Below are 27,631 nucleotides of genomic sequence, written 5' to 3'. Positions count from 1 at the left end.
AAGATGACTGCTGCTGGCTATGAGGATGTCATCCAAATAGATGAACGCTAAGTCCAGGTCCCGTCCCACCGCGTCCATTAACCGCTGGAACGTCTGTGCGGCATTCTTCAGGCCGAACGGCATGCGGAGGAACTCGAAAAGGCCAAACGGGGTGATGAGAGCCGTTTTGGGGACGTCGTCAGTGTGCATCGGGAATTGATGGTACCCTCGGACGAGGTCTACCTTGGAGAAGATCCGTGCGCCGTGCAGGTTTGCTGCAAAGTCCTGAATGTGCGGCACAGGGTAGCGGTCCGGTGTGGTAGCCTCGTTCAGCCTGCGGTAGTCGCCGCACGGTCTCCAGCCCCCCCCCCCGTCGCTTTGGGCACTATGTGCAGGGGGGAGGCCCATGGGCTGTCGGACCGCCGGATGATCCCCAATTCCTCCATCCTCTGGAACTCCTCCTTCGCCAGTTGGAGCTTGTCCGGGGGAAGCCGCCGAGCGCGGGCGTGGAGGGGTGGTCCCTGGGTCGGGATGTGGTGCTGTACGCCGTGCCTGGGCATGGCCGCTGTGAACTGCGGTGCCAGAACCGATGGGAAATCCGCCAGGACTCTGGTGAAGTCGTTGTCGGACAGCGTGATGGAGCCGAGGTGAGGGGCTGGCAACTGGACTGCACCCAGGGAGAACGTCTGAAAGGTCTCGGCGTGTACCAGTCTCTTCCTGGGCAGGTCGACCAGTAGGCTGTGAGCCCGCAAAAAATCCGCACCCAGAAGCGGTTGGGCTACAGCGGCCAGTGTGAAGTCCCACGTGAACTGGCTGGAGCCGAACTGTAGCTGCACCTGACGGGTGCCATAGGTCCTTACTGTGCTGCCATTCACGGCCCTCAGGGGGGGACCCGGTGCCCTGCTGCGGGTGTCGTAACTCGTCGGAGGTAAAACGCTGATCTCAGCCCCAGTATCGACCAAAAACCGGCGTCCCGACCTTCTATTCCACACGTACAGGAGGCTATCCCGATGGCCAGCCGCCGTAGCCATCAGCGGCGGCTGGCCCTGGTGTTTCCCGGGAACTTGCAGGGCGGGCGACAACGGTGGGCTTCTGCGCCCCACCGCTGGTGGTAGAAGCACCAGTGTTCATTGGGCCGGGGGTTGGCGGGCTCTGCGGCTGGGCCTGGACTGGTTTGCTGCTGGGAGCGCGGCTGGGAGATCTGTGCGATGGACGCCCCGCTCACCTTTTTGGCGTTCCACAGCAAGTCCACCCGGGCTGCCACCTTCCGGGGGTCACTGAAATCCGCGTCGGACAGCAGCAGGCGTATGTCCTCGGGCAGCTGCTCCAGGAATGCCTGCTCAAACATGAGGCATGTGTGTCCGTCGGCCAGAGACAACATCTCATTCATTAAAGCCGATGGAGGTCTGTCGCCCAAGCCATCCAGGTGCAGTAAACGGGCAGCCCGCTCGCGCCGTGAGAGTCCGAAAGTCCGGAGGAGCAGGGCTTTGAATTCCGTGTACTTGCCGTCCACTGGGGGCGACTGTACGAACTCCGCGACCTGGGCCGCTGTGTCCTGGTCGAGGGAGCTCACCACGTAGTAGTAGCGGGTGTCTTCTGAGGTGATCTGGCGAACGTGGAATTGGGCTTCGGCTTGCTGGAACCATAGGTTCGGGCGCTGTGTCCAGAAACCCGGCAGTTTCAACGAAACCGCATGAACAGAGGCGGCGTCGGTCATTTCTGGTCCAAAAATCGTTTGGACCGTCGGGGTCTCCAATTGTAGCGGTGTGCTACACGCAGCGCTAAAATTACGACACGGAGTCGGTAACTGCAGTCGAAGGAAAAAACTTTATTTGAAATCTTCAGCCTCACTTTTAAGCCTCCCTCAACCTGCCCCCCATGGCGCAGAGGCTTCAAAGCTCTGTGCTCGCAAACCCCCGTAGGCTATCTAATTGTGAGTCGGTTCGGATGTGCCAGGAAATGGGTCGCCACAGTATGGCCCTTGTGGCTAAAGGGATCAGGGGATATGGAGAGAAAGCAGGTACAGGGTTCTGAGTTGGATGATCAGCCATGATCATAGTGAATGGCGGTGCAGGCTTGAAGGGCCAAATGGCCTACTCCTGCACCTATTTTCCATGTTTCTAGACAGTCCCTTGACCTACTGAGTTTAATTGATCATCAAATACTTTTTTACCATATATACTTAGTACCCTAACCCTTTTATTTGTTTCAAATTCCCATAAACTACTGCCCAGATTCAACCACACATCTACATAACTAAGCAATTTACAGTGGCCGATTAGCTTCCCAATGCACGTGTTCAAGATGTGGGAGGAAACTTAAGCACATGGGGAAAACCTGACAGTCACAGGGAGAATGGATAAACTCCACACGATATTTCATGCCTGGTTTTAATTGCCTTCTTTCACAATTAAACGGAAGCAAAAAGCCAGGAGCAAGCATGCATGATCAGGGGTAAACAAAACCCATGAACAATGAAAGAAGTGACGAAAAATTGGGCTTCGATGTTCCTCGCATCTCCAGCAATCTAGCACACTCTCGCTGGATTCTATTGACCCTTCAGCTTCCGAATTTAAAGGTATGAGTTCTCTCTACCGAAGAGCAGCTTCTATACACTGGGAAAATGGCAACAAGTGGCACTTCTGTAATAGTAGAACATCACCAAGGCGTATTATCAAGCAAACCATGACACTGAACTACTAAGTAAGATAGGGCAAGTTGGTCCATTTCAATGAATTTATGAAGGGGAAAGAGAGTTTGGAAGGCAGAGAGATTTTCCGTAGCTGCAGGATGAATGAACAGAGGCCATTATTGGAGCAATGCGGGCACTTGGATGGGCCGCAGGGCTGGAGGAGGCTTCAGACTTTAAAAGATGCTATGCCACAGATGGGTTTGAAATCAAGAATAATAACCTTGAAATGAAGGTGCTTTTCAGCAGGGCTTACCATGGGAGAGAGTGGACAAGCGTGATAGACAGAAGGGAAAGTGTGAGTTAGCGTATGGGCAAAAGATTATCAGATGACCAAATTTACAGAGATGAAACTAGAAAATCAATGAGAAGAGCTTTGACATATTCAGGCCCATGATGAAAGGCATGAACTGCACAATCATCCATAGAATTAGAGGATCATATGAGATTTACATTCTGGAAACAGGCTCTTCAGTCCAATGATTTCTATTGATCATCAACCAACATTAATGCCAATCCTACATTAGTCTCTTCTTTTAAATTTTCTCTATATTATCATTATCTCTCCCAGATTCAACCACTCACCTACACAATACAAGCAATTTACAGTGGCCAATTAACCTACCAATCCGTACACCTTTGAGATGTGAGAGGAAACGGATGTATGCCTGCAGTCATGGATTGCTAAGGTCACAATTGCACCCAGATCTCTGCAGCTGCAAAGTGCATCATGCCGCACACTAATCTTACTTATCCTCTCTCCAGATACTGCCTGACATGCTGTGATTTTGCCCCTTTCTCTCTTTTATTTGCGATTTCCAGCTTGAGCTGCATTTTGCTTTCAAGAGTAACCGTTAAGCAGAGGAGAATTTCCGCAGGTTGATAAGCTCGGGGCAGGATTCTTGATTACATTGCTTTACAGCACCAACTGCAGAATCCTGCATCCCATGCTAAGTAAATGGTGCCGCAGTAAAACAAAGTTTGGGAGAATAAAGCAAGTTGTATACACAGGTGTTTCATGCAAAGCGTAGTAAGGATTCCATCAGCTGGTGAGTAGTGAAAGATTGATTGTGCTGGTGTGTTGGATTGCAGTTTCCCTGACAGACACTGCTCAGAGCTATTTACGTCACACGCTGATACAGTGGACCCTAGCCTCTCGCTGCCCACTGCTGTTTGTTTTACTTGTCATGCTTAATTTCACAGTGAAGAAAGTAAAATCTGCTTCAGCATTTTTCCCCTACTCTACCCTCAGGGAGATTTCAATGCCTTTGTCAAATGATGGAAAAGGCAAGCAGCTTTTATATCGCCTTTCGCTTCACTTGCTTTTACAAGCAGCTTTGGAAAACTTCTCCCAGAATGAGGATCCTTTTTAAATCGCATAAAATGAAGAGGATTTTAAACAAATTTTTTTTTAAAACTACGAGACTTTCAGTTGATATTTCTTGGAATTATTGAGACATAGCATTGTAGTGAATTCCATGTTAATCCATGCGGTTGCTTAACTCTTCCCACCAAAAATCGTAACTGTGTCCTCCCCCCACTAGGGATAGTGGGGATAGTCATTTGCAGGTATCATGCAAATCTCTTCAATTTCATAGGCATGAAAGCAACAAGATGCATCAGAAGTAGATATCGGACGGCTTCTGGTAATGCACAGTTCATTTATTGTATCCATGGGGGGGGGGGGGGGGTGGGGAGGACAGGAGATCTTTAACTTCCTATGACTGTCCTTGTCATCAGAAGTGAAGATTGGGTCTCTCTTTCGAAGGCATGTCACCCCTCTTGCAGCTACAAAGAAGGAAGATTCTTGACAAAGTCACCATCTGCAGTTACTTCCTATCCCCTCAACGACAGACCAAATAGGAACAATGTGGCCCTTGACGAACTCAGCAGAGAGGAGGGACTGAATCTGGAGGCCTCTAGCCTTTAGTGAGCATTTCATACAAAATGTTTTTATTTAACATTGTTTTTAGCAGGATTTTAGATTTCAGATTGCAGTTTAGAACATAGTCATGTACACAAGGGTGCATTGAAATTCTTTACCCATGAGAAGCTCGCAAAGTATACAGCATACAGCAATATATTTATATATTTATTTGTTTGTTTATATATTTATTCTTTTTATTGAGATACAACACAGAACAGGCTCTTCAGGCCCTTCAAGCTGCACTGTCCATCAATCCCCCAATTTAATCTTAGCCTGCTCATGGGACAATTTACAATGACCAATTATGACCATAAGACCATAAGACATAGGAGCAGAATTAGGCCATCTGGCCCATCGAGTCTGCTCCGCCATTCAATCATGGCTGATCATTTTTTCTATCTCATCCTCAACCCCAGTTCCCAGCCTTCTCCCTGTAACCTTTGATGCTGTGTCCAATCAAGAGCCTATCAATCTCTGCCTTAAATAGACCCAACGACCTGGCCTCCACAGCTAAGTGTGGCAACAAATTCACCACCAACTAATTAACCAACCAACTAACCACCCAGTACATCTTTGGACTGTGAGAGGAAACTAGCTACCCGCAGGACGCCCATGTACGGGGAGAACGTACAAATTCCTTACAGGCAGTGATGTCCTATGAGTGAAAAAGCAGTGCATTAGTGGAACTTATTGTAGAGCAAACTGAGGTAGTGCAAAAAGAAACGCTGAGGAGTCAACAATTGAAGAGGTCATATTAAGGGTTCAAGAAAACAACAATACCATCAGAAACAGCTTATGAAAGAGATGCATGATGTTAATGCATCACTAGCTGCAGCTTTCCTGTGGCAAACTTAGATTAGAAGCTTGTTGATTCTTAAGAGGAATTGGATAGGCTGATGCCCCTTATTCCCAGTTCAGTGAATGTTCTTGGATGCTTTCCCACACTTTCCCAGATCCACCAGAGGATACTTGCACCTGTTTGTAATCAGCCACCCAATGATTTCTGCTCTAATCCAATTCAAAGGCAAACCTAAACCAGGAGACAGACCACCAAAACAAGCACTTAGAAAAGGGAAATCTTTGAATTAAATCACTTCCTGGTAGACTAGCCTAAATGGGCTGGAGACTATTTTATCAAATCTGGATTTCCTTTATGAATCAAATAATTCAGGGAGGTCTTACAGTATTGCTGGGCAGAATAGAATTCTGGGAGTATCCTGGGAGTGGAAGTTAAATTCCTTATGTTGCCTGATCCATCATTTTGTTTCATAGAAGAAAAATATCCAGAATTGCAAAATGAGTCACGGCATGCAGGTTGGGGGAACTGCAGTGTTATTTTTTTTATACTGCATATATGTAGTTATTTCTCAAAACCTGGACATAGCTAGCAAGTCCAGCATTTATTGCCCATCCCTGACAGTTCTTGAGAAGATCATGGTGAACTGCCTTCTTGAACTCTTACATTCTGTATGGTGAAGGTGCCCTCTGACTGCTGCTGGAGAGGGAGCAGCAGGACATAGGTGCAGGGCCTTCAAAGCCATGGTGATATATATCTACCACTGGGTGGGGTGGTGTTTTGGAGGAGAATCCATAATATTCTCTCTACATGAACATCTTGGCTTCTTGGTGGTAGAGACCATGAGCTTGGAAGGCACTGTCAGAGTGGCCTAGGCATGTTCGTGGCAGATTCTGCAGCTACTGTGTACTAGTCCTGAGATGAGAGTGGATAGAGCAACAACACTTTACACTGTAACCTGTATCAGCAAATTGATGAATGTTCTTGCCCCCTGTTATTCCTTCACAGTGATGGTAAAAAAATGACTGTTGCTCTCAACGAAACACCATAGCACTGGGAATTAGCAGGATACATCAGAGAGAATCTGAAACACACATTTCCACCATAAGGTCGGGAAATATTCAGCCTCTTCCCGATGGGAAGAATCATGACAAATGTATTGGCCCAACAAACCCCCACCAGATGTTTACGGGAAGCTCATGCAGAGATTTCTAGTGATAATTGGAAATGTTATGAATGAGCAATGGAGCAGTTTTCCCTTTTACAGATCGTAGCTTAATTACATCAACCTTACCACTTCTACCATATGCCTAAACCACCCTCATATCATGCCATCCTCTGCATGATATACAGTACTGTTCATAAATCTCAGGCATGTATATATAGCTACAGTTCCTAAGACTTTGGAACAGTACTGTAGTAATTTTATATATTGTACTGTACTGTTGCTGAAAAAGAAATATGAACACATTTCATAGCATATGTGAGTGACGATAAACCTGGGTGTCTTTTGTGGACTGAGAGTGGGAAGGGGGCAGGGAAAGGGGAATCATTGTTGGGAAAAGGGAAAGGGAGGGGGAGGGAGTGGGAAGCACCAGATGGGCATTCTGTAATGATCAGTAAACCAATTGTTTGGAATCAAGTGGCCTTGCCTGGAGTCTCAGGCTAGGTGAGTCTGTACCCATGCCACCCCTCACCCATGCCACTCCTTCACTGCCACTTATCCCACACACCTCCCACAGTGCTCTACCCTCACCATTGCCAACCTCCTTTGCTCCCCCCAGATTTACAAACTCACTTTCTGCTTCATGTTGACAAATAGAGTACTGTGCAAATGTCTTAGGCACCCTAGCTTTATATATGTGCCTAAGACTTTTGCACACTACTGTATATCCCAACACAGCATGCAGTTTGCACACCCCCTAATAAGCTGAGTGATTTTTCACCTCTGGTGAGGAGTAGATGTCAGTTAGTCTCTCTTCTATTTGGTAATACCATGGACATCCTATGTAGTCTAGTCTAATCCTTAGCTCCCAAGAAATCTATGAATCTTAAATGTAATCATATTTAACAGCTACAACTATCTGGGATACAGCAGTTAGGAATATGGGGTCTGAGCCTGTTTTTTTTTATCACAAATAGATAACCACTGATCTGAACAAATGCATCATGCAAATATACATCTATAAATTTTATGTAGTAATGTCCCACAGAGCAAATATAGGATCTAGCAGATACCTGTTACATGCTGTGCAACCCTTGTTTGAGATCTCACCTCTCTCATTATGTCAGTGGGGTATCAGCCAAATCTCTGGAGTGAGATTTACACAGCGGACCTCCTCCAGACCTTCAGAGCCGTGCCACCTGAACTCCAGCTTGTTCAAGATTCAACATTCTTTAATGTGATTTCCAGCACACACAGGAAATGATAAAGTATTGGTGGTTGGGGTCACGGAGGGGTGGGGTAGCGGATGTTGGGGTTATGGAGGGGTGGGGTTGTGGGTTGAGGTGTTAGTCAATCTTACTGCTTGGGCAAAGTAACTGCTTTGATCTGGTGGCCCTGGTGTGAATGCTGTATTGCCTCCTCCCAGATGGGAATGAGACAAATAGACCATGAACAGTGTCAATGGTATCCTTCATGATGTTATTGTCCCTTTGCTGGCACCCTTCTCTATATATGTCCTTGATAGCAGGACAGCTGGTGCCAGTGATGTATTGGGCAGATTTGACTACCCACTGTCGAGCCTTCCTGCCCACCACCGTGTAGTATCCGTGCCAAGCAGTGACACAGTTTGTTAGAATGTTCTCTACTGCGCGTTTGTAAAATGATGTGAGCATAGATGTGCTTCTTTGGGCCCCTCAGAAAGTAAAGGCATTGATAAGCTTTCTGGATTGTGTACTGTATATGTATTCTGGGAGCATGAGAGGATTTGTGGGATCTGAATTCCCAAGAGTTTGAAACTGCTCGCAGTTTCATCTGCTGATTGAAAGAGGGGTGTGTGTTGTGCAAGTTCCCCTGAAGTCAATAACCATCTCATTTGTCATATTGACATTGAGAAAGAGGTTATTTGCCTGACACCAGGCATCAATTTCTTCCACCTCTTCTCTATATGCCGTCTCCTCATTGTTGTTGATGAGTCCCACCACTATCATGTCATCAGGGAACTTGACAATGTAATCTTACTCCAAGCTGAAAGTCCATCCCATCTACTCTGTGACTGCACTCAACTATAATTCATCTCTGGGTGGCTGAGGGTGCGTGAAAGATGGAACATAAATATAATGATATTTCTTTTAGCTCACAATTTGTTACTGTTGCTGAGCAATTTGCATGCATCTGCTGGCCTGCTTACTCCATTTCAGTGTTGACTACTCATTATTCCTGCATGCTTTGGAAATTTTGATGTGCTCCTTTTATTTTCAAATGAAGGAAGAGAGTCTATCAAAATATTTTTAACAATGAAGGTTAGTTTTTTGGAGAATGAGATCGGGTTGTTAATAATGAGAAATGAGGGGACAGCAGAGAGCAGTCTATCTGACTTCACAGCAGAAGATACTCAGAGCATTCCTATGATATGTAAGCAGTAATCCAGGGTTTAAAGGAAAGAGAAGCAGAAATCATTATGATTCAAGGAAAGGTACAGGTTAAACAAATGGGACTGAAAGCAGACATCTCCTGAATTGACAGCCTGCAAGTTAAGGTCCCACAAGAAATAGACGGAGAGATTTGTTTATTTATTTATTTATTTTGCGATAAAGCTTGCAATAGGCCCAATGAACCGTACCACCCAACAACCCACTTACTTAACCCTAATCTAATCACAGGACAATTTGCAATGACCATTTAACCTACTAACTGGGACTTCTTTGCATCGCGGGAGGAAAATGGAGTGCCTAAAGGAAACCCACACGATCACAGGAATAATGTAGAAACTTGTCACAGATGGCACCAGAAATAAACTCCAAACTCCGATCGCCCCGAGCTGTAATCACGCTAACCATTACACCACCATGGTGCCTCAGAAAGCAGATGCCGCAGTCATGATCGTCAAAAGATCACAGATATCAGTACTGATTCCGGTTGCCTCTGAAGGGATTAAACACTCCCTTTCAGGAGGGAGTCAGGTCAAATGCAGGAAACTATTGGTCAGTTTATCAAGCATTTAGCATTAGCGAAAGGATGGAATCCAATTTTAGTAAAGGAGTAGCAATTACAAGATATGAAACAAATCAAGAAGTGTAAATATGTTTCTATCAAAGGGATGTTGCATTTGATTTCATTGGATGGAGAACTGAGAACCAGATTATGTGCTTGAACTATCAAAATGTGGTTGATACAACACATTATCGATCCAGATAAAAGTTCATGGCATTGGACGTAATGTATTTTTTTGGGTAGAAAGCTGACAAGCCAACAGAAAAGGACTTTTGGATGAATGGGTCATTTTAAGATTGTTAATCTGCAACTAATGAAGTTCCACTTGGCAGTTAGACTCTAATATGAGGAAGCCTGGGGTTATCTAATTTGGCAGAAAGAATAAAAACATCAGATTTTTTAAAGGAAAGAAACTACAGAATGCAGCTGTACAAGAGCCATTACAACTTTGCACGTTGGTACATGTAAGCAGGAAGGCAAAAGGAATATTGGACAGACGGTGCAGTATACAACTTGGGCAAATGCAGATCTTGTTACAACTGTTCAGTGCCACATTCAGGATTCTATTTTCAGTTGTGGCCTTCTTTAAGAAGGGTATACTTGGACTGGAGAAAATTCACCAGTTGATTTCTTGGATGAAAGGTAACTTTCATCAAACATACAAGATTCTCAGAGACAACACATACAAAATGCTGGAGGAACTCATCAGATCTGGCAGCATCTATGGAGTGGAATAAAGTGTCAATGTTTTGGGCCAAGGCCATTGATCAGGTCTTTAATATGGATTTCCAGCATCTGCAGAATTTCTTCTGTTTGACATTTTGAGGGGAACTGATAGGCTAAGTGCTCACAGAATATTCTTCAGCTGACCTAGGCACACAGGCACATGGTTCCCTGAAAGTGCAACACAGATAGCCATGGTAGGAAAGAAGATGTTTGGCAGCTTGCCTTCATCAGACAGAACATTGCATACAGGAGGAGGGACATAATCATACGTGCCATTGGTGAGACCACACTTGGAATGTTGTTTGCAGTTCTGGTTGCCTTCCTATAGGAAATATGTCTTCAAGCTGGAAAAGGCGAGGAAAAGTTACACAAAATTGTTACCGGGACTTGAAGGTTTGAGGTATAAGGAGAGGTTAGATAGACTGGGTCTTATTTTATCTGGAGCTTAGGAGGCTGAGATATGACCTTACTGAGTATTTAAAAAAATGAGGGACATAGATAAGGTGGTTGGTTACAGTCTTTTCCATGAGTAACTGAATCTAAAACTAGAGGATATAGATTTATGGTGTGTGGTATCTGTTAGTCTCGCGAGACCATGGATCTGCTCCTGGAAAGTCTTGCTTCAGGAGTGTCCTCTCCAGGGCGCAGGCCTGGGCAGGGTTGTATGGAAGACCGGCAGTTGCCCATGCAGCAAGCCTCCCCTCTCCACGCCACTGATGTTGTCCAATGAAAGGGCAAGGGCTGATACAGCTTGGCACCAGTGTCGTCACAGGAGTTGCCAAAATGAGGTTGAAGGCAACGTCAGACTGCCTTAAGGACTCCAGCTCCAGATTTGACCTCAGGGTTTACTCCCAAAGCCTTTCTCCTGAGTGGTTATGGCTGCAAGGCAGCGGAGGTTTGAAATCAGAGTTTTCCCTCTTCTCTCTTAGATGGACGGCCTTCCCAAGCTGACGAGCTCCATCTGCCTGATGGATCTACCCTTTAGGGTGTAAAGGAAAGATTTTAAGACACCGGTGGGGCAACTTTTTCATGAAAAGTATGGATAGCATATGTGAAGAGTTACTAGATGAAACAGTAGATGTGGCTGCAGTTACAATGTTAAAGATACTTGGACAGGTACGTGGATAGAAAAAGCCAAGAGGGATATGGACCAAATGGAGTAACTTGGTTGTCATGGACGATGGACTGAAGGGCCTATTTCTGTACTGTTTGACTCTCTGACTCTCTCTCCCTATCACCAACTGTGTAGTAAAGTTGTTGTATGTAATGTTCAGTAAATATCTGCATTTGCCTCACTTGGATTAGTTAGTTAATTTGTTTGCAGTTTGGCAGGTGTACTTAAAATGCCTCATCCAGATTCACCCAAAAACCTGTATTGTGTTACCATGGAAAATGTTCCTTATGAAGCAGCTGTAGATAACAAGAAGAAATTTTCCTAAATCATGTTTTCACTGTCTGTCAAATGCTTTGGCACATTCCAGAGTTATGAATGATACCACATAAATGCAAACTTTTTTTCATCTGTTGACAAAGCAAAAAGAGTAAATCTAAAAACTATGCATTTTTACCAGGTTTTAATCCAACTTAATTGTTCACATGTCATCACTAACCACAAGCTTGCAGCCAGAGTAATTTATAATCATTATCTGAAATGAGAGATCGTGCAGCTGGCATAATGTGACTCCTCTGCTATCAGCTATCTTACATACTAACTTATAATTTCATTGTGAGTTTATTTCCATGAAAGTGGTAGTTTATGACATAGGATGTGCTATAATGCTGGGTGATATTCACAAGAAATTATGAACGGCTGCAACATAGTTGCTATAAAAATTATTTAAGGTGAATATGTGCAAAGACCTATGTTCTGATTTAATTCTTTGTAGGAGAGGAGTGTTCCTTTAAAAGCACCGTTGGCACTCTCTCCGCCTTTTGATAAGAGTCTGTGATGGTATTCAAAGATCTGTCCTTCTTTTGCTTGCTTATCCTGCTCATTATAGTCATAATCCCAAAAGTATACCTCATTGCATCATCCGCAAGACTTTGTTGCATTTGTTACTGGAAAGTTATGACTAGCACTGAAGCTTGTAGGGACATACTAGAAAGGAAGGAAAGGTGATACTTATTACAAACTTTCACTGCATTGATTGCTTCCAGTGGACAGAACTACATGCAAGTGAGGCTGCAGGCCAGGCAGAAGAATGTATATTCAGGGGATAAGCGACTCCTTAAAAGTCTTCATCCCAGCTACTGTATATCCACAATACTTCTGATGTCCTCTTAAGTTTCTTTTAACAATTTCCATTTCTTTTGTGTCTACATCTAATTTTCATCAGGGACATCCGATCCTCCTCTACCTGTGTCCTCCGGAAGACCCACTTGCTTCTTCCGACAATGGTTTCCCACTTTGAACATCTTTTCTGATTCCTGTCTGAATGGTCATGCCCTGAAGTGCTTCTAATTTGGCTTCACTTATTTCCTCCAAAGTAGAATAGAGTCACAGACCTGTTGAGTGGTGTCTTAAAAACAACCTTGCACTCAGTGTCAGTAAGAGCAAGGAATTTATTGTGGAAGGGAAGTCAAGGGAACATACAACAGTCCTCACTGAGGGGTCAGGCAATGCAAAAGGTGTGCAGTTTTAAGTTACTGGATGTCAACATCTCTGAAGATCTATCCTGGGTCCAACATACTGATGTGTTGTGTTGTTCCTTTTCACGTCTTGTGGCGCATTGAACAGCAATTTTGCCTTTTCTGTAGCATATGACTGTCTTTTATGAGGCCAAGTTGCTAGCTTGACTCTCAACCAGCACGGATAGAAGGCATGCAAGGAGATGACGAAATTCAAACTCAAATGTATTGATGTAATTACAAAGAAAGAACGCCAGCGGCTATATTTCATTGTGAGTTTGAAGAGATTTAGTATGCCTACAAAGACGCCAAAAATTTCTACAGATGTACCGTGGAAAATGTTCTATCTGGTTGCATGATTGTCTGCTATGGAAGGGCCACTGCACAGGATTAGAAAGAGCTACGTAAAGTTGAAAACTCATCCAGCTCTGTCATGTGCACCACCCTCCCCAGCACTGAGGACATCTTCAAAAGGTGATGCTTCAAGAAGGTGGCATCTATCCCTAAAGATCCCCGTCACCCAGAACATGCTCTCTTCTCATTGCTACAATCAGGGAGAATATACAGGAGCCTGAAGACACATACTCATTGTTTTAGAAACAGTTTCTCCCCTCCACCATCAGATTTCTAAATGGGCAATAAGCCAATACATTAACACTACCTCACTATTTTTGCTCTCTTTTTACAAATCTTATTTTATTATTTTTTAAAATATATTTCTCCTTACAATTTATAGTATTGGGTAGATGGATGGAGCTATGTCTCTACCAAAGGAGGTGTAAGGCACTCCTTCCTTCTGTTAACCTGCAGGTCACCCTTGGGCAAAGGGTAGCACCTGTTTATCTGCCCCGATCAGGGTCACATGGAAGCTATGGGATGGTTGTATGAGCAGCTGGTGCATATCACAATCCTGGTTATGTGACCACTGGCGCCAGGCAGGCAATCTCTGAAGAGTATTGATATTGGCCGGGGTCACCCATCTTGTAAAGACACTACCCAGCAGAAGACATTGGCAAACAGCTTTTGGAGAAAAATGTGCCAAGAATAATCATGGTCATGAGACCATGTTCGCTTACGTCATACGACATAGCACTTAATAATGACATTGGGCATTTTAATGTGTTTTTGTATTTAAAGATTTTTATTTTTAATATACCGTACTGCTGTCACAAAGCAACAAATTTCATGATATATCACTGCCGAATGTCAGTGATACTAAACCAGGTTCTGATTCTGTCCTCCCTACAGAACATTCATGGCAAGATCTCTTTGCTCCAGTAAGCCTTGCTGAGCCTGCCACTGAGGAAATGATCTTCTGTGTCAGAAAATGTTCTGTTGCCAAGATGGAGTGTTTCAAATATGCATGAAAATGATCGCTGCTGCATTTAAGGACATTATCCACTTAAGTCCTGGAACTGAATATGGAAGGAAACTATTTCTCCCACTGCATGGATGTTTGAGTGAGTTATTGAAAGATTTCAACTCTTCCAATCTTTCAGCAAAGTTATTTATCCTTTTGAGTCTACAATAACCACACTTCCTGGCAGCGAATTCCTGACAGCGTTTATGGTGGGGGTGGTGGGAGGAGGGACGAGAAATCATTGGTACAATTAGACTATTGATGAAACTAATGAACTTAAAAGTGTGTACCACATTTAATACAATAGCAGTGCAATCATCACTACTTTATAAATTCATTGATTTCTTCTTAAAATTTAGCATCTGATTTAAACAGGTCACCCAGGCAATGAGCTTTGCCACAAAATGTCAATCAGTCCATTTTGACTGATTCATTGAGTTCCTCTAACTGTTTTATTATTTTTTTTACTCCAGATTCCAACATCTGCATTCTCTTGTGTCTCTGAAAGCATTTACATTTAGACGTCAAATGTCAGCATCCCTTGACTTGATCTGATGCCAGTGGAGGTGCAGTTTTTTCATTTATAAGCTGCTTTTGCACCAGCCAATTCCAACACTAAGTACATGGTCTTGACTTGGCATATCAGTGGGCACTAACCTGTTCTAATTGGCCTTCTCAGGAGTTTGTGGAAAACTGCCAAATATAAGCTGAAACTCAACTTATTGTGTTGTCTCCCAGGAACCATAAGGCAAGGCATAAAGTTTAGCAGAGAATCTCAGGCTGGTTTCATGAAGATTAAGAGGAGCATTGGAAACAGGATAAGAGTAGAAAATGCCTCTCTGTGTATTTGCCACTGAAGATGTCTTTAGAATATAATTGCAACGACTATTCAAATCAGTTGTCTTCCAGGGCTAACATTGTTTCCATCAGCAGAAGGTGATAGCAGATGAACTAAATTATTTTAAAGTTGATTTAAAATTTCATCGATATTGGGCAAAAGTAACGTGGAAAATTGCATTGGGGCAAAGGCATCCAGCTTTCCAAGTCTCTGTCCTGGTGGCTTCAGTGCCGACTCTTCAGCACAGGCAGTTCAAGAGACAGGGGCAATCGAAGACTTCCACCATGGACTGTCAGTGCCACCTAAGGACTGGTTGGTTCAACTGATGCCTTTTGAAAGGAATTCTGAAAATGCTGTAGCTTGTGTGGTCGAGAAAAGCAACAACATCTCCAACATTCCTTCAACAAACTGATATCCCTCCAAGGTCCCTTTCTCAATCTCTTCCCATCTACAGCACTCTCACCACTTCCTCTTTTTGTGCTCCCTAGGAGGGAGGATACTCACAGTGACATTCAGGAAGAAGCAGCCTATCCACTGCTCTCAGTGTTATTCCCTGCAGCACTGGTATACTGTGGTTGCAAGCAATGCTGCCTACAATGAAATTAGTCCCCAAGAGTAATCTGACGGCATCTTCCAAAGCTGCGATCTCATCCATCTGGAGCGGCAAGGGCATCAATGGGAGGAGAACACTGCTGCCTGCACCTTCCCCTCCCAGTCACACAACTTAGCGACTCAGAAATATAGAGGGAGTCCTTCATTGTAATTGTGTCCAAGCCTTGGAACTCCATCCACAAAACCACTGTGGGAACACCTTCACCCAAAGGATGGCAGCTGTTCAAGAACATGTCTTACTATCACCTTCTCAAGGGTAATTAGGAAATGGACAGTATATGAAGCCTCTGCCACCGTGATGTACATAGGCCTCTGTTAGTCTCGTTAGACCATGGATTTGCGCCTTGGAAAGTTTCCAGGGCGCGAGCCTGGGCAAGGTTGTATGGAAGACCAGCAGTTGCCCAAGCTGCAAGTCTCCCCTCTTCACGTCACTGATGCTGTCCAAGGGACGGGAATTAGGACCCATAGAGCTTGACACCGGTGTCATCGCAGAGCAATGTGTGGTTAAGTGCCTTGTTCAAGGACACACACGCAGCCTCAGCCAAGGCTCGAACTAGCGACCTGCAGATCACTAGACGAATACCTTAACCACTTGGCTACGTGCCAACATGCCACTGTGATACTCCCTCCATTAAAGAACATAAGAAATAAGTTTGGTCATAGACTCTTACAACAAAGTAATAGGCCCTTCTGCTCAACTGCTCCATTCATGCCTACCAATATTCTTCTCTAATCTACTCCATTTTGTCTACTTTCAGCCCATATCCCTCTAAGCATTTCCTATCCATGTACCTATCCAAACCCCTTTTCAATTATGTTTATTTACCTGTCTCAACCACTTTTACTGCCAGAGCGTTCACTATCTGGTTGAGAAAAAACACCCCACAGATTTCTCCTGCAACTTAAATCTGCGTCCTCTATTTGTTGATTCCTCAACTCTGGGGGAAAAAGGCTATGCACCTTGAGTTCTCTATAAGATCATCCCTCATTATCCAACATTCCATCCAAAGGTATTCCAATCTGTCCAATCCCTGTCCGTTAAGTCCCCGGAACATCCTTGTAAATCTGCTCTGCAATAATTCCAGCTTAAAAGCATCGTTTCTATAACAGGGTGATCAGAAGTGAAAGCCAAATGTGACCTCACCGGTGTCTTGCACAACTAGTGATTGTCCAACATGCTTTTAGAAAAGAGACTAGTTATCACAGTGATAGATTTCAGTGCAATTGATCTTTGTGGTTCTTCTAGATTCTAATGTCTGCCTAATCCTCAATGGAAGAGCTTACATCATTCTTCCTTGTATACCTCTCCGTCACTCCCAAGGTCATCTAGATACGGCAATAGCAGGACCGGAGGAGGCCAGCAGTTCAATCACTGCTGCTCTGTAATTTTCCTTCCTTTGCAACATATCCCAATATTTTTGGCTTTAAGCATTAATCAACCTATTTTGTCTGGTCAATTCCACTTGTCCTCAGTGTTTGCAACCTTTTGGTGGAGGGACATCAAATTTCTGCTGGCCAGTAGAACATGGTAGCCGATCTATTCATCAAGCATGGTCCCTTTCCCAAAGTTTCCCTGACTACAAGCTGAAAATACTGCAGTGCAAATACAATCGAATCAACATCTTTTTTAAAATCTTCCAATCAGAAATTCTTTTGTATTTTTATATCGTTGCTCCTTCTATTACAGGCTTTCACGTTTCAACAGCTGTTTTATTCCAAGCTACAGTCTATCGCTGAGCAATGAGATTGTTTAGTGCACCTCAAAGCAGGTTAGTTGACAAACAGAGCAGTTAGTCGCTGTGCTGTGATTAAAAACAGAGCGAGCCCTAATACCACTGTAACACTGCTGTAAAGCTCTGCTTTCTTAATTAAAAAAATATAATGACCCTTCCCACCCATTTTATAGATCGTTTAGAAATTACAAAACAAAAACAAGCAAATATTTCCTTTAGAGCTTTGAATGCCAGGGAAATTAAGCATTGAAGATGTGTTTGTGTACATGCGCTTGTTTGACTGTGAATGTGGGTGTTTGTCTTCTGTTTAAATATAAATATCTCTGTTAATTGTATCTGAGAATGTGTGGTATATTTGCACATTTTTCAATCACGTTTGAGGCAAAGTACAATAAATGTTTGAGGCAAGTACCATAACAACATTCAAAAGACATTTGGATAAAGACACGGGTCAGATGGATTTAGCGAGATATGGGCCAAATGCAGGCAAATGCTGGGCACTGTGGTTAGCATGAAGGTTGAACCAAAGGGCCTGTTTACTTGCTGTATTAATCTATGATTCTGTGACTCTATATGTGTGTAGAAGTCCACATGATACACAAATGTGCATGTGTGTTTATATGGGTGTGTGATCATGTATGTCTGTACTAGGAGAAAATTTTGTCTACATGTGTGTCTGCCTGCATGTTGGCACATACACATGCATGCTTCAGCTGGTGTGTTGTATCAAAGCTCAAAGGCCAGTAAATGCAATAAGTTCTTCTTATCTCTGAAGGAAAATGAAGCAAGCATCTTACAACACTAAGATGGTGCCACTGAACAATGCTACAAGAGACTACTTTCTCCAGATTGTACAAGGGGACTGTTTCTTTCATTTCGTTTTCTTCTAAACGTGGTCCTAGAACTGCTGGAGCCTGCAACCTACAGTTTAATGCTGTGCTTTTGGGCTGATTTAGCGATCTGGAGCTTTGCTGTCTCTGACAAGGTTCTGGGAGGTCAATAAGCTTAGAGATGCGGCGTGAGCTCATGATTTACTCCACTTCTCACTGATATCGCCAGTTAAAGCTTTGAGGAAGATTGAAACATCAAGGCAAGAGTGTTCAGTGCTGACTACCAGCCACTCGCTCGCTGCTGTCAGAGGAAGGTGTCTGCACTTGACAGTCTCGCTCTCTCTCACTCACTGATTCTAAGGGAAGACCCCTGTGTTTGAATGGTCTCTCTCTGTCCCTCGCTGATGTTAGAGGATGTTACCAAAGTTCTGTGTCCCTGGTTTGTGAATTACACTAATGAACTCTGAGCTGAATGGAATGTGGGTTTTTAGATTTGAATTTTGATTTCTGTGCTTTCGTCTTTCTTTCTTGTTGTATTTGCGGGATTTGTGTTCTTTTGCTGCACGTGTAGGGGTTGACGCACTTTCTGCTGTTTGTGCAATTTGTCTTTTTTTTGTGCAGGGGTTTGATGCTTTTCTTTGGACAGGTTCCATGGTTTTATGGCTGTCTGTGGAGAAGATGAGTCTCAGGGTTGTATACTGCAAACATACTTTGATAATAAATGTACTTTGAATCCTTTGATCTCTGCATATAAACATCCAGGAAGTAATAAACGGATTTCTGTGGCTCCCTCCAGTGGAAACTTTAACAAAGTTTTACATGGCAGTTGAACACATTCTCAATTGATCGGGACTTGAGCAGGACCATAACTGGCTTTGAATGAGGTGGGTGCCCCATTGTTTGTAATTCATTTTGTTCAGGAAGCTGGACAAGCTGGGGCTGTATGCACTGGGATCAGAGCTGACCCATGTTAGGGAAAGGGCAGCTGGCATCAGGAGCAGGTTGGCTAATGTCAGTGTGATGAAGAAACAGTAAAACTGGGGTCCGTTGCCTTTTCTTTCCCAGTAAATTTTCACCAGGGATTGTTGTAGGAGCTCACTCTGCTGGCACATATCCCTAGCTTTCACACGGTACTCAAAGCTCAACATGAGTTCACTGTCTTTGCGGGGATCTCGCTACAAGTTGAACCCACTCTCCAGCCAGACACAGAATTCACTGCCCTGGTGTAGAGTTCGCTGCCTGCTTGTGGAATTCATTGCTCTGGCATTAAGCCCATTGACCCAATATAATACCCTGGAACAGATCTTACACCATATAAACAAGTTTATTCTGTAACAACTGCAGACAGAAAATCAATTGCACTTCAGTACTCAGATGGAAACTGTTCTGTGTGAAACTGCACTGCACAGATCAGGGTAGTTCAAAGTTTTATCACTGGTCTATGCTAAGTTAAATAATTTAAACCAGTAAAAAAGTACCATTGCTCTCAATGCTCCTAGGATACACAGGGAGGATTTCAAATGTAATCTACACTATTCCTGACCAGGTGAAAATGGGTGAACATTTATTTCATTTATTTCTTCGAGACAGAGCACGGAATAGGCCTTTCCAGCCCAACGAGGTACACCGCTCTGCAAACCCCAATACTCCCGATTTAACACAGGACAGTTTGCAATGACCAATAATCCTATCTTTCAACCAGAGGAGCTGGAGAAAACCCACACATTCCATGGGGTGGACAGACAGACTCATCACAGATGATGTCAGAATTGAACTCTGAACTCCAACACCCTGAGTTGTATGAGCTTGGCTACTGTGGTGCCTTGTGTATCTGTGCCAGTAAGAGGGGTGGGGGGGGGTAAGGGGTGTGTGTGTGTGACTTTGATACTAAATTAATTCTTATGGTCTAATTGGACTGCCCCGGCATGAGATAGATTAATGTACCAGGGCCTGTGCAATTATAATCTGCCACAACATATATGAGTTTTGTAGAATAAATATATAAATAATAAGAACAAATGTAAAGATTCTCCTCATTTCTTCCAGCATGCATAACCAGCATACATTTTATATTTACTTCCCTGATGTGGTGCTAGGTTTACTGATCTTTGTTGCTGGTTAACCAAAACACAGTGCAAAAGGACAAGAGTAAGCCACTCAGCCTCTTGAACCTGACCCACCATTCAATATGATCTGCCTCTGGGATAAATTTGTTGTAAGTCACCCAGAACCAGTAGAAAAGACTGAAAAATTACAAGCCTGAATTTGGTTCAGCCCACCTTGACTTCCTGCAATCTTCTGCACCATTTTCTCAAACATGCTACCAGAAGCAGATCTATCCCTCGAAAACAACCTGGGGTGAGCAAAATGCCACCAGGAATTTCCTCTGTAATTGCTCTGTTTTGAAAGATTGAGAAAGCTATATAAACAAAGGCTGGATTTATAGATCCAAGGACACTCAAAAATATCTTTAGAAGGTCTTCAGCAAAGTTTGCCTTTGAAAAATTCCTAATTCTTTCCAATTAATCTGTTTTTTTTAAGTAAATGTTACTCATATAAATTTGGTTGCATACTGTTAGTGCATTGACACTTCAATTCAAAATAGTTATTGTTATACACCTATTTTCAGCCACTGAAATCAAATTTGCCTTAGTTAACTCTTCAGCTGTAACAGAAATATTTCTGTGCAAAATGTTTAAAAAAATGATTTGATAAAATGCTGCCCAATTGCATGGCCATGGCATATTTTGCATTTGGTAACTTGGATATGATTAGCGTGGAAAATTGTGAAAATCCACTTGTCAGAGCATTGCTCAGATATGGAGACATTTTCTGACTGACTTTGCCCAAAGTAGAACCTCTGTCCAACAATCCTCTTCTTTCACTCCACCAAGCACATGGCAATAAATAGTTTAATTTACAACCATTCACACACACACAAATGTGAATCTGTTAATAATTATTTATCAGTATTCCAAATCTGGTCAAGATATACATGATATACACAGACCATTACAGAAATCAGGCTGTCCAGTCTGATAAAGACATACAGCATTCTTCCCATTGCATGTATGTTTGCACCATTGCATACTTAGTCGGGACACTTTACTTATGATACATATCACCTCCAGAGACAATCTCCTCTGTTGAAATGAGAAGATTTCCTGTTAGTTAAATTTAAATGCAATGTTTAGACTGGCATTAATTCACATGATGAAGTGCAGCTTTTCCACTGTTTTGCTGCTGAAGCGAAAGAGTCGTTCACAGTTTTAAACAATGCCACTTGAAAAGCGAGTCTTTGGGCTGTAACACTAACAGATAATGAGACGGATATAGTTTCTTCAGTATACCAGCTAACCTGCAAGTTTATGTCGTGAGTTGATGACAACTTTAACAACTCACAACTCTGCTAGCAATGTCATCAATTAAAGCCACATGTAATGAGATATTTCCAATGTGTTCAGGTGTTGGATTTAAGGTCATTTAGATGGCGAGAGATGTAGAAAATGGGGGGGGGGGGGCAGAAAAACTGACTTCCTTATTTTCAGAGTTTTTATGTTAAAGGTAGTTGGCCAGATAAAATATGATTAGCATCCAGGGACCTATATCTTTACGAGGTTGTGCCCTTAGGAGAGGGCTAGTGACAAAGCTGGTGCTGAATTTGTAATTGAATACTAACTACAAAACTGTGCTTATTCGACAGTATGTGTTCAGAAGCCAAAAATAACAAGCATTTATTTGTGTATTTTGCAAATGCCCAATAAATTACCCCAGCCTCTTCGTTATATTAGCTAACCAAAAATAAACAACAATTTCCCCTTTAAGACATAACAGGGTCTTATGATTGCTAGAACAAAATGGAAAAATATTAAACAGTTTAACTATTTCACAACCCAGTAGGGGGACTGAGCTGACAACCAAAAATTCCAGAGCCATTTCTGTTGTTATGAATTTCAATTAAAAATTCATTATTGCATATAATTTCAAGTTTATTTCTCTTTTGACAGTTTTCTACTTTCTGCAACAAAACCTTTGGACTGTTATGAGACTATGAATTTGATGCTTTCTGGCAAATCACCACATGATTAAACTTTTTGGGTGCTCAGAGATTTTGGGGAGGGAGGGGCACTGGAGATGGTGTAGAGGATGATATGTTCCTTCCTCAGTAAGCGGTGACTGCTGTCAAGATCAAGAACTTTGCCTGTTTTTCTCCCTTCCCACTGATGTGCCCCAACTATCAGTCCAACTGAAAATCGCACCTTCGGTCATTGTGTCTCAAGGAGTTCATAAAATCCACTCAATGTAATTCCTTTCAGAACTACTTAATGTGTGCCACGTTTCCAGGGAAACGACTACAAGTGACAGGCCAATAAAAAGCTTCAGTAATGATGCTGCATAGGAAGCAGTGGGAATATAATCCTGCTTTGATAAAACTGTGATGGACAGCTGCCAATTAAGAACAAGCATAACTCTAACATAGAAATAAAAGCCATGCAATTCACAGAGAATGAGCAGAATAATATGGAGAGGTCCTACACTAGTAATGTAATCAAAAGCTTCAGAATATGAAAACTTTGATGACATTGCTATCTTGACATTCCTGCAAATACAGTACCTACAATTGTAGTTCATTACTTTTAATTTTAATTTGCTTGGGTTAGGTTGAAATACCATTATAATAACACCTTTAAAGCACCTCTGATGAAATATGGGATTAGCACTGAAAGCTGCGAAGTGCAACACTGAGGAATCTGCATTGACAGCAACATCTGTATCATGGATTGTCTCACTTTGAAGACTGTGGCTTCTATTAAGCAACCAAGGGGGAAAAAAAAGGGCAAACAGGGAAAGTGGCCAGATTTTCTCCTGACCAACATGTGTGACATCTGTTCGCAGGCTTTCGTTCTGAAGCCTGGGCTCATCAGGTTCTGTCAGGTATACAAGTTACTCTGAATCCGAATAAGAACAATATGGAATCGAACATCTTTGTTTCCTTAGGGTTTTGTCAAGAAAGAAGGGAGGGGGAGGTGTGGAGGAGCTGGTAACGTCCCAGAAAACAATGCTTGATTTCCATCTCACAGCTGAAGTATGCAATACTTGGAAGTTGGGAGAGAGGAGGTTTTGTAGCACAAACTATTAAAGAAAACCTAGGGTTAATGTTTTCTTTTAGAGCTCTAAGGCTGGATAAACCATGCGGGGCCAGTATTTGACAGCTCTGTTCTCATTATAACTTTTCCACATCCCATCAAAAGTAATAGCTTAACACCTCACATTGATTTTCGCTGACAGAGATGTACCCTCCCTGACAAGCCAGATGTCTGAAGCAAATTTTTTGAATGAAACAGGCAAAATAGAATGGACATTTTGAAAAGTACCAGGCTGAAAAGAGAGAAAAAAATAATCTGTGTGTGTGTGTGTGTGTGTGTGTTACAGAAAAGCTGTTAACCATTTCAGGGCAGAACTGGTATCTGGGCAACCACTCGCCCCAGCCCTCTCTCTAACCCTTTTGATCTCGGTAAAAGCAGGGAAAATTTTCCAGCTGAGCTTCCCTCACACTTTGTTTAGTGTCTGAAATTTATCGTACATTAGCACAGTTTCAAAACATCTGAATTTAAGGAAGGAGAAGAGAATTAGGAGCATACACCAGACTGCGAGTCTGTCCTGGGTTTACAGCTTCCAGGATATCCTTTTGTACTTGTAAGCAAACTTTAGATCCACAATTTAAAATTGGTAAGCAGCTACTTGAAAACTTGGCAAAGAAAAGTTCACCCTGAGTTCTTTCTTAAACAAACTTCACCAGGAACAGATGAAACTTTAGAGATCAGAGAGTCATGCAGTCATATAGAGATTCAGCATGGGAGCAGAACCTTGGGCCCACTGAGTCTACACTGACCATTTTCCGCTCATTTACTCTAATCCCGCATTCATCCCACTTTTCACTCTCCCTGCATCCCATCAACTTCCCTCAAGTTCTACCACTCACCTCCACAATGGGAGCAATTTGCAGTCGCCAATCAAAGTACCAACCCTCACATCTCTGGGACATGGCAGAAAGCCTGAGCATTCAGAGGAAACTCACGCGGTGGAAGGAAGAACATGCAAACTGCACAGAGACAGCACCAGAAGTCAGGGTTGAATCTGAGTCACTGGTGTTGTAAGGCGGCATCTCTACCATCTGTCGTTTCTGTGTTTCCACTTAAAAGTTACCCCTTCCCTTACCGGATTTAAGCAAGTAATTTTGTGAAGAGCAAGCATTTTTGCTCTAACATCTGGGACCTCAGATAGATGACAGTGAAAAGATCAAGTGTTACCTTGCGAGCTTGTGGAGAGGGTGGAATTAGGATTTGGGAAGACGATGCACAAGTCATTGTCAAGGGGGAACTTGTCGCACTTTAGCATATCAGGCCACGGAAAGCCAAAGAATTCCATGACAGGTGTGCAGGCATCTCGGACTGCTGTGCAGAGTGAGCGGCACGGGTAGATGGGTCTGTCCAGGCAGATGGGTGCGTAGAGCGAGCACAGGAAGAGCTGTGTGTTGGGGTGGCAGTTCTTGTTGAGCAGTGGCACCCAGCTGCTGGCCTGCTGCTGCACCTCTTCCATGGTCTCATGGTCCAGCAGGTTGGGCAAACTCATCTTGTGATAGCCTACGTTGTTGCAGAGTCTCAGGGCAAAAGGAATGTCCACACAGTGTGGTGGCTTGATGTAAACGCGGCTGTCGGCTTGCCAACTGGATTCTTCCTCCTCCATCGCAGCACAGAAGGCAAAGAGTCCCATGCTCAGTGTAAGAAGCACAGTGCAAAAGTTCCAGCAAGTTTTGCCTGAAATCCCTCTCTCGCCCATTTTCCTTTGGCTTCTTTGTTACTGGCAGAACCCTGTGCGTAGGTGTCAATATTACTTTTCCTTGCTTTGCACTACTGCTGGACTTTATCTCTGATCTGTGAGCAACAGTCTTTAACAGAAAGCAGCAGTGATTGTTTGATTTTAATACGTCTGCTTTAGAAACAGGAAAGCCTTGAAGATATCAGTACCTGTCTCTGCTTTTTCATTATCCAGGCCAGCCAGGCACTTTCTTCCACTTTTAATTCACCTTTCAGTCTTCAGTGCTTGAAATGTGCATAAGGAATGCTGATTTATAAAGCTTGCTCCACTGATGTCAGCATCCAGCTTCTAGCCACAGGCTTGTACTGCTTTCAATGTGCAGCTTTCTGTCTTCAGCACAGACTATGAGCCTCACAGACCAACCAATCAGCCCGTGGCCGTCCCCTATTACACTCCTCTGGAAGTGTCAATTACAGCTTTTATTTACCAATCAGCTTTTTGTAGGTGAAATGACAGGCACCCCACCTCCCCCACCCCACCACTATTCACCACCCACTCCCCTCTTGTCCACGACCCCAGCTCCCAAGCTTTCAGTTCATCCTTCAAAAGAAAAGTGAGCTAGTGTGGAACAATTGTGGTAAAAACATATATATATCACAACCCAAGTGCTTTCTGGAAGCTCTTGTGTGTCAGCAGTGATTCTTAAATGTGTAGCATTGTTTCAGTGAATTTTAGTTTAACTTGCCTGAAGACCTGTTTGTGTTTGCCCAATGACCTACTTGTCAGCTTTAGATCAATTTCATAAATTTAACAAAAGAGAAACAGCCCACCCCCAGACTATTGGGCCTTACGTGAGATCCTTTCAAACTGCAATTGTTATGCCCACCCCTCTCAGGGAAATTGGGAGAGAGGGATAAGGAATCAGCATATAAGTTTATTGCTGGCAAAACCTCAACATAACTTTCACTGTTCATGAGTGCGCGCGTGCGCGAGCACACACACACACACACACACACACACACATACACACACACACACACACACACACACACACACACACACACACACACACACATACATACACACACACACACACACACACACACACACACACACACACACACACACACACACACACACACACACACACACACACACACACACCAGGATTTATATTTATTCCAGGAAGGCAATTAGAAAAAATAAATCCCTCTTTACTTCACCTTCGCAACTGTCTTGATAAAGGATGTGCATGAAGGTATAGATAGTCTAACCAATCTCTCAGTACAAGGCTAATGGACTTTGGACTTTTTTAATAACATTCTGCTAATGGTGATTTAGAGTTTGAAATGCATGTGTTCACTGTTTTGAATGAAACACTATCTACCACATTCAGATCTTAAATGGTTGAAAGAATAGTCACAATTAAATCGAACCACTGCCAGGATTCCGATGAATGGCAACATTCCTCACCTTTGTGCCCCTCCTTCTTTGCTGAGGCTGTGTAAATGTGCCTGGTTCTAGAAGGAGGTGGATGATTAGATCATGGAGAAATCAATTGCTTCATCTCAGAGTGCGCAAGATCTTAGCCATTAAACAGCTTACCATTAGTTATTCTACTCTTTCAGGAATGTGGGCTGAGGCTCACCAGGTGGCCAAAAATGAAGGGAGAAAGACATGGTCATGGTTGCCATGGAGATGGAGGCATTGACACCAGTGACTGAGTGGAGCAGGCTGCTAACATCTTGGTGTGGTGCCACATCTCTAACTGGGCCAGATTTCATTGTCTACCAATTTGATGGCCATCGACTTGATGCTGAGCGTGGTGGTGACAGGACTGGAATTGGTTTATTCTTGTCACATGTACCGAGGTACAGCATACTGTTCATTCCGATCAAGTCAATACACAGTGAATTACGGCAAAAAGAGATTAAACAATAACAGAATGCAGAATAAACTATAATAGCGACAGAGGAAGTGCTGAGCAGGTAAACAATAACCTACAACATCGTAATGAAGTAAACACAAAATACACTGCAGATGCTGGGGTCAAAGCAACATGTACAATAGGATGAAGGAACTCAGCAGGTCGGGCAGCATCTGTGGAAACGAGCAGTCAACGTTTTGGGCCGGGACCGATGAAAGGTCTCGTTTCCACGGATGCTGTCTGACCTGATGAGTTCCTCCAGCTTGTCATAATGAAGTAGATTGTGAGACCAAAATGGGAGTGACAGGTATTTCCATCCCTAGCATCAACGAGACCCCACTGCTGAAGAAACTACATGTTCAGAATTTTGCTTCACAAGCATTTGTACACTCACTCAGCCTAATGAATGTTATCCATGATTCCGAGGACAACAGGTCATCAGACAATATGACTTGTTCTCCAGCTAATTATATTTTAGAAATAGATACACACAGTTACATATAGACCCTAATGGGCCTTTGATAAGGCAGAGAAAGTGAAGACAGGTTGGCACTTAAAGGAATAAACTTGGAATCAGGGAAAGGAGAGGAAAGAACTTCAGGGAACCCTTA

General features: G+C 43.3%; 1 protein-coding gene across 1 annotated transcript in view; it reads right to left on the bottom strand.

The window, feature by feature from the left end:
• LOC132392288 (secreted frizzled-related protein 1-like) overlaps positions 1-25,478 on the bottom strand; it is a 150,750-nt gene extending 125,272 nt beyond the window's left edge. Inside the window, exon 1 of the mRNA XM_059966114.1 lies at positions 24,586-25,478. Within this exon, the coding sequence (XP_059822097.1) occupies positions 24,586-25,114 (529 nt within the window). The 5' untranslated portion in view covers positions 25,115-25,478. The remainder of the gene's footprint in view (positions 1-24,585) is intronic.
• Between the last annotated feature and the right edge of the window lie 2,153 nt (positions 25,479-27,631).

This window comes from Hypanus sabinus, chromosome 1 (assembly GCF_030144855.1).
Source record: "Hypanus sabinus isolate sHypSab1 chromosome 1, sHypSab1.hap1, whole genome shotgun sequence".
NCBI lineage: Eukaryota > Metazoa > Chordata > Chondrichthyes > Myliobatiformes > Dasyatidae > Hypanus > Hypanus sabinus.
This window is presented reverse-complemented; position numbering and strand designations above follow the sequence as displayed.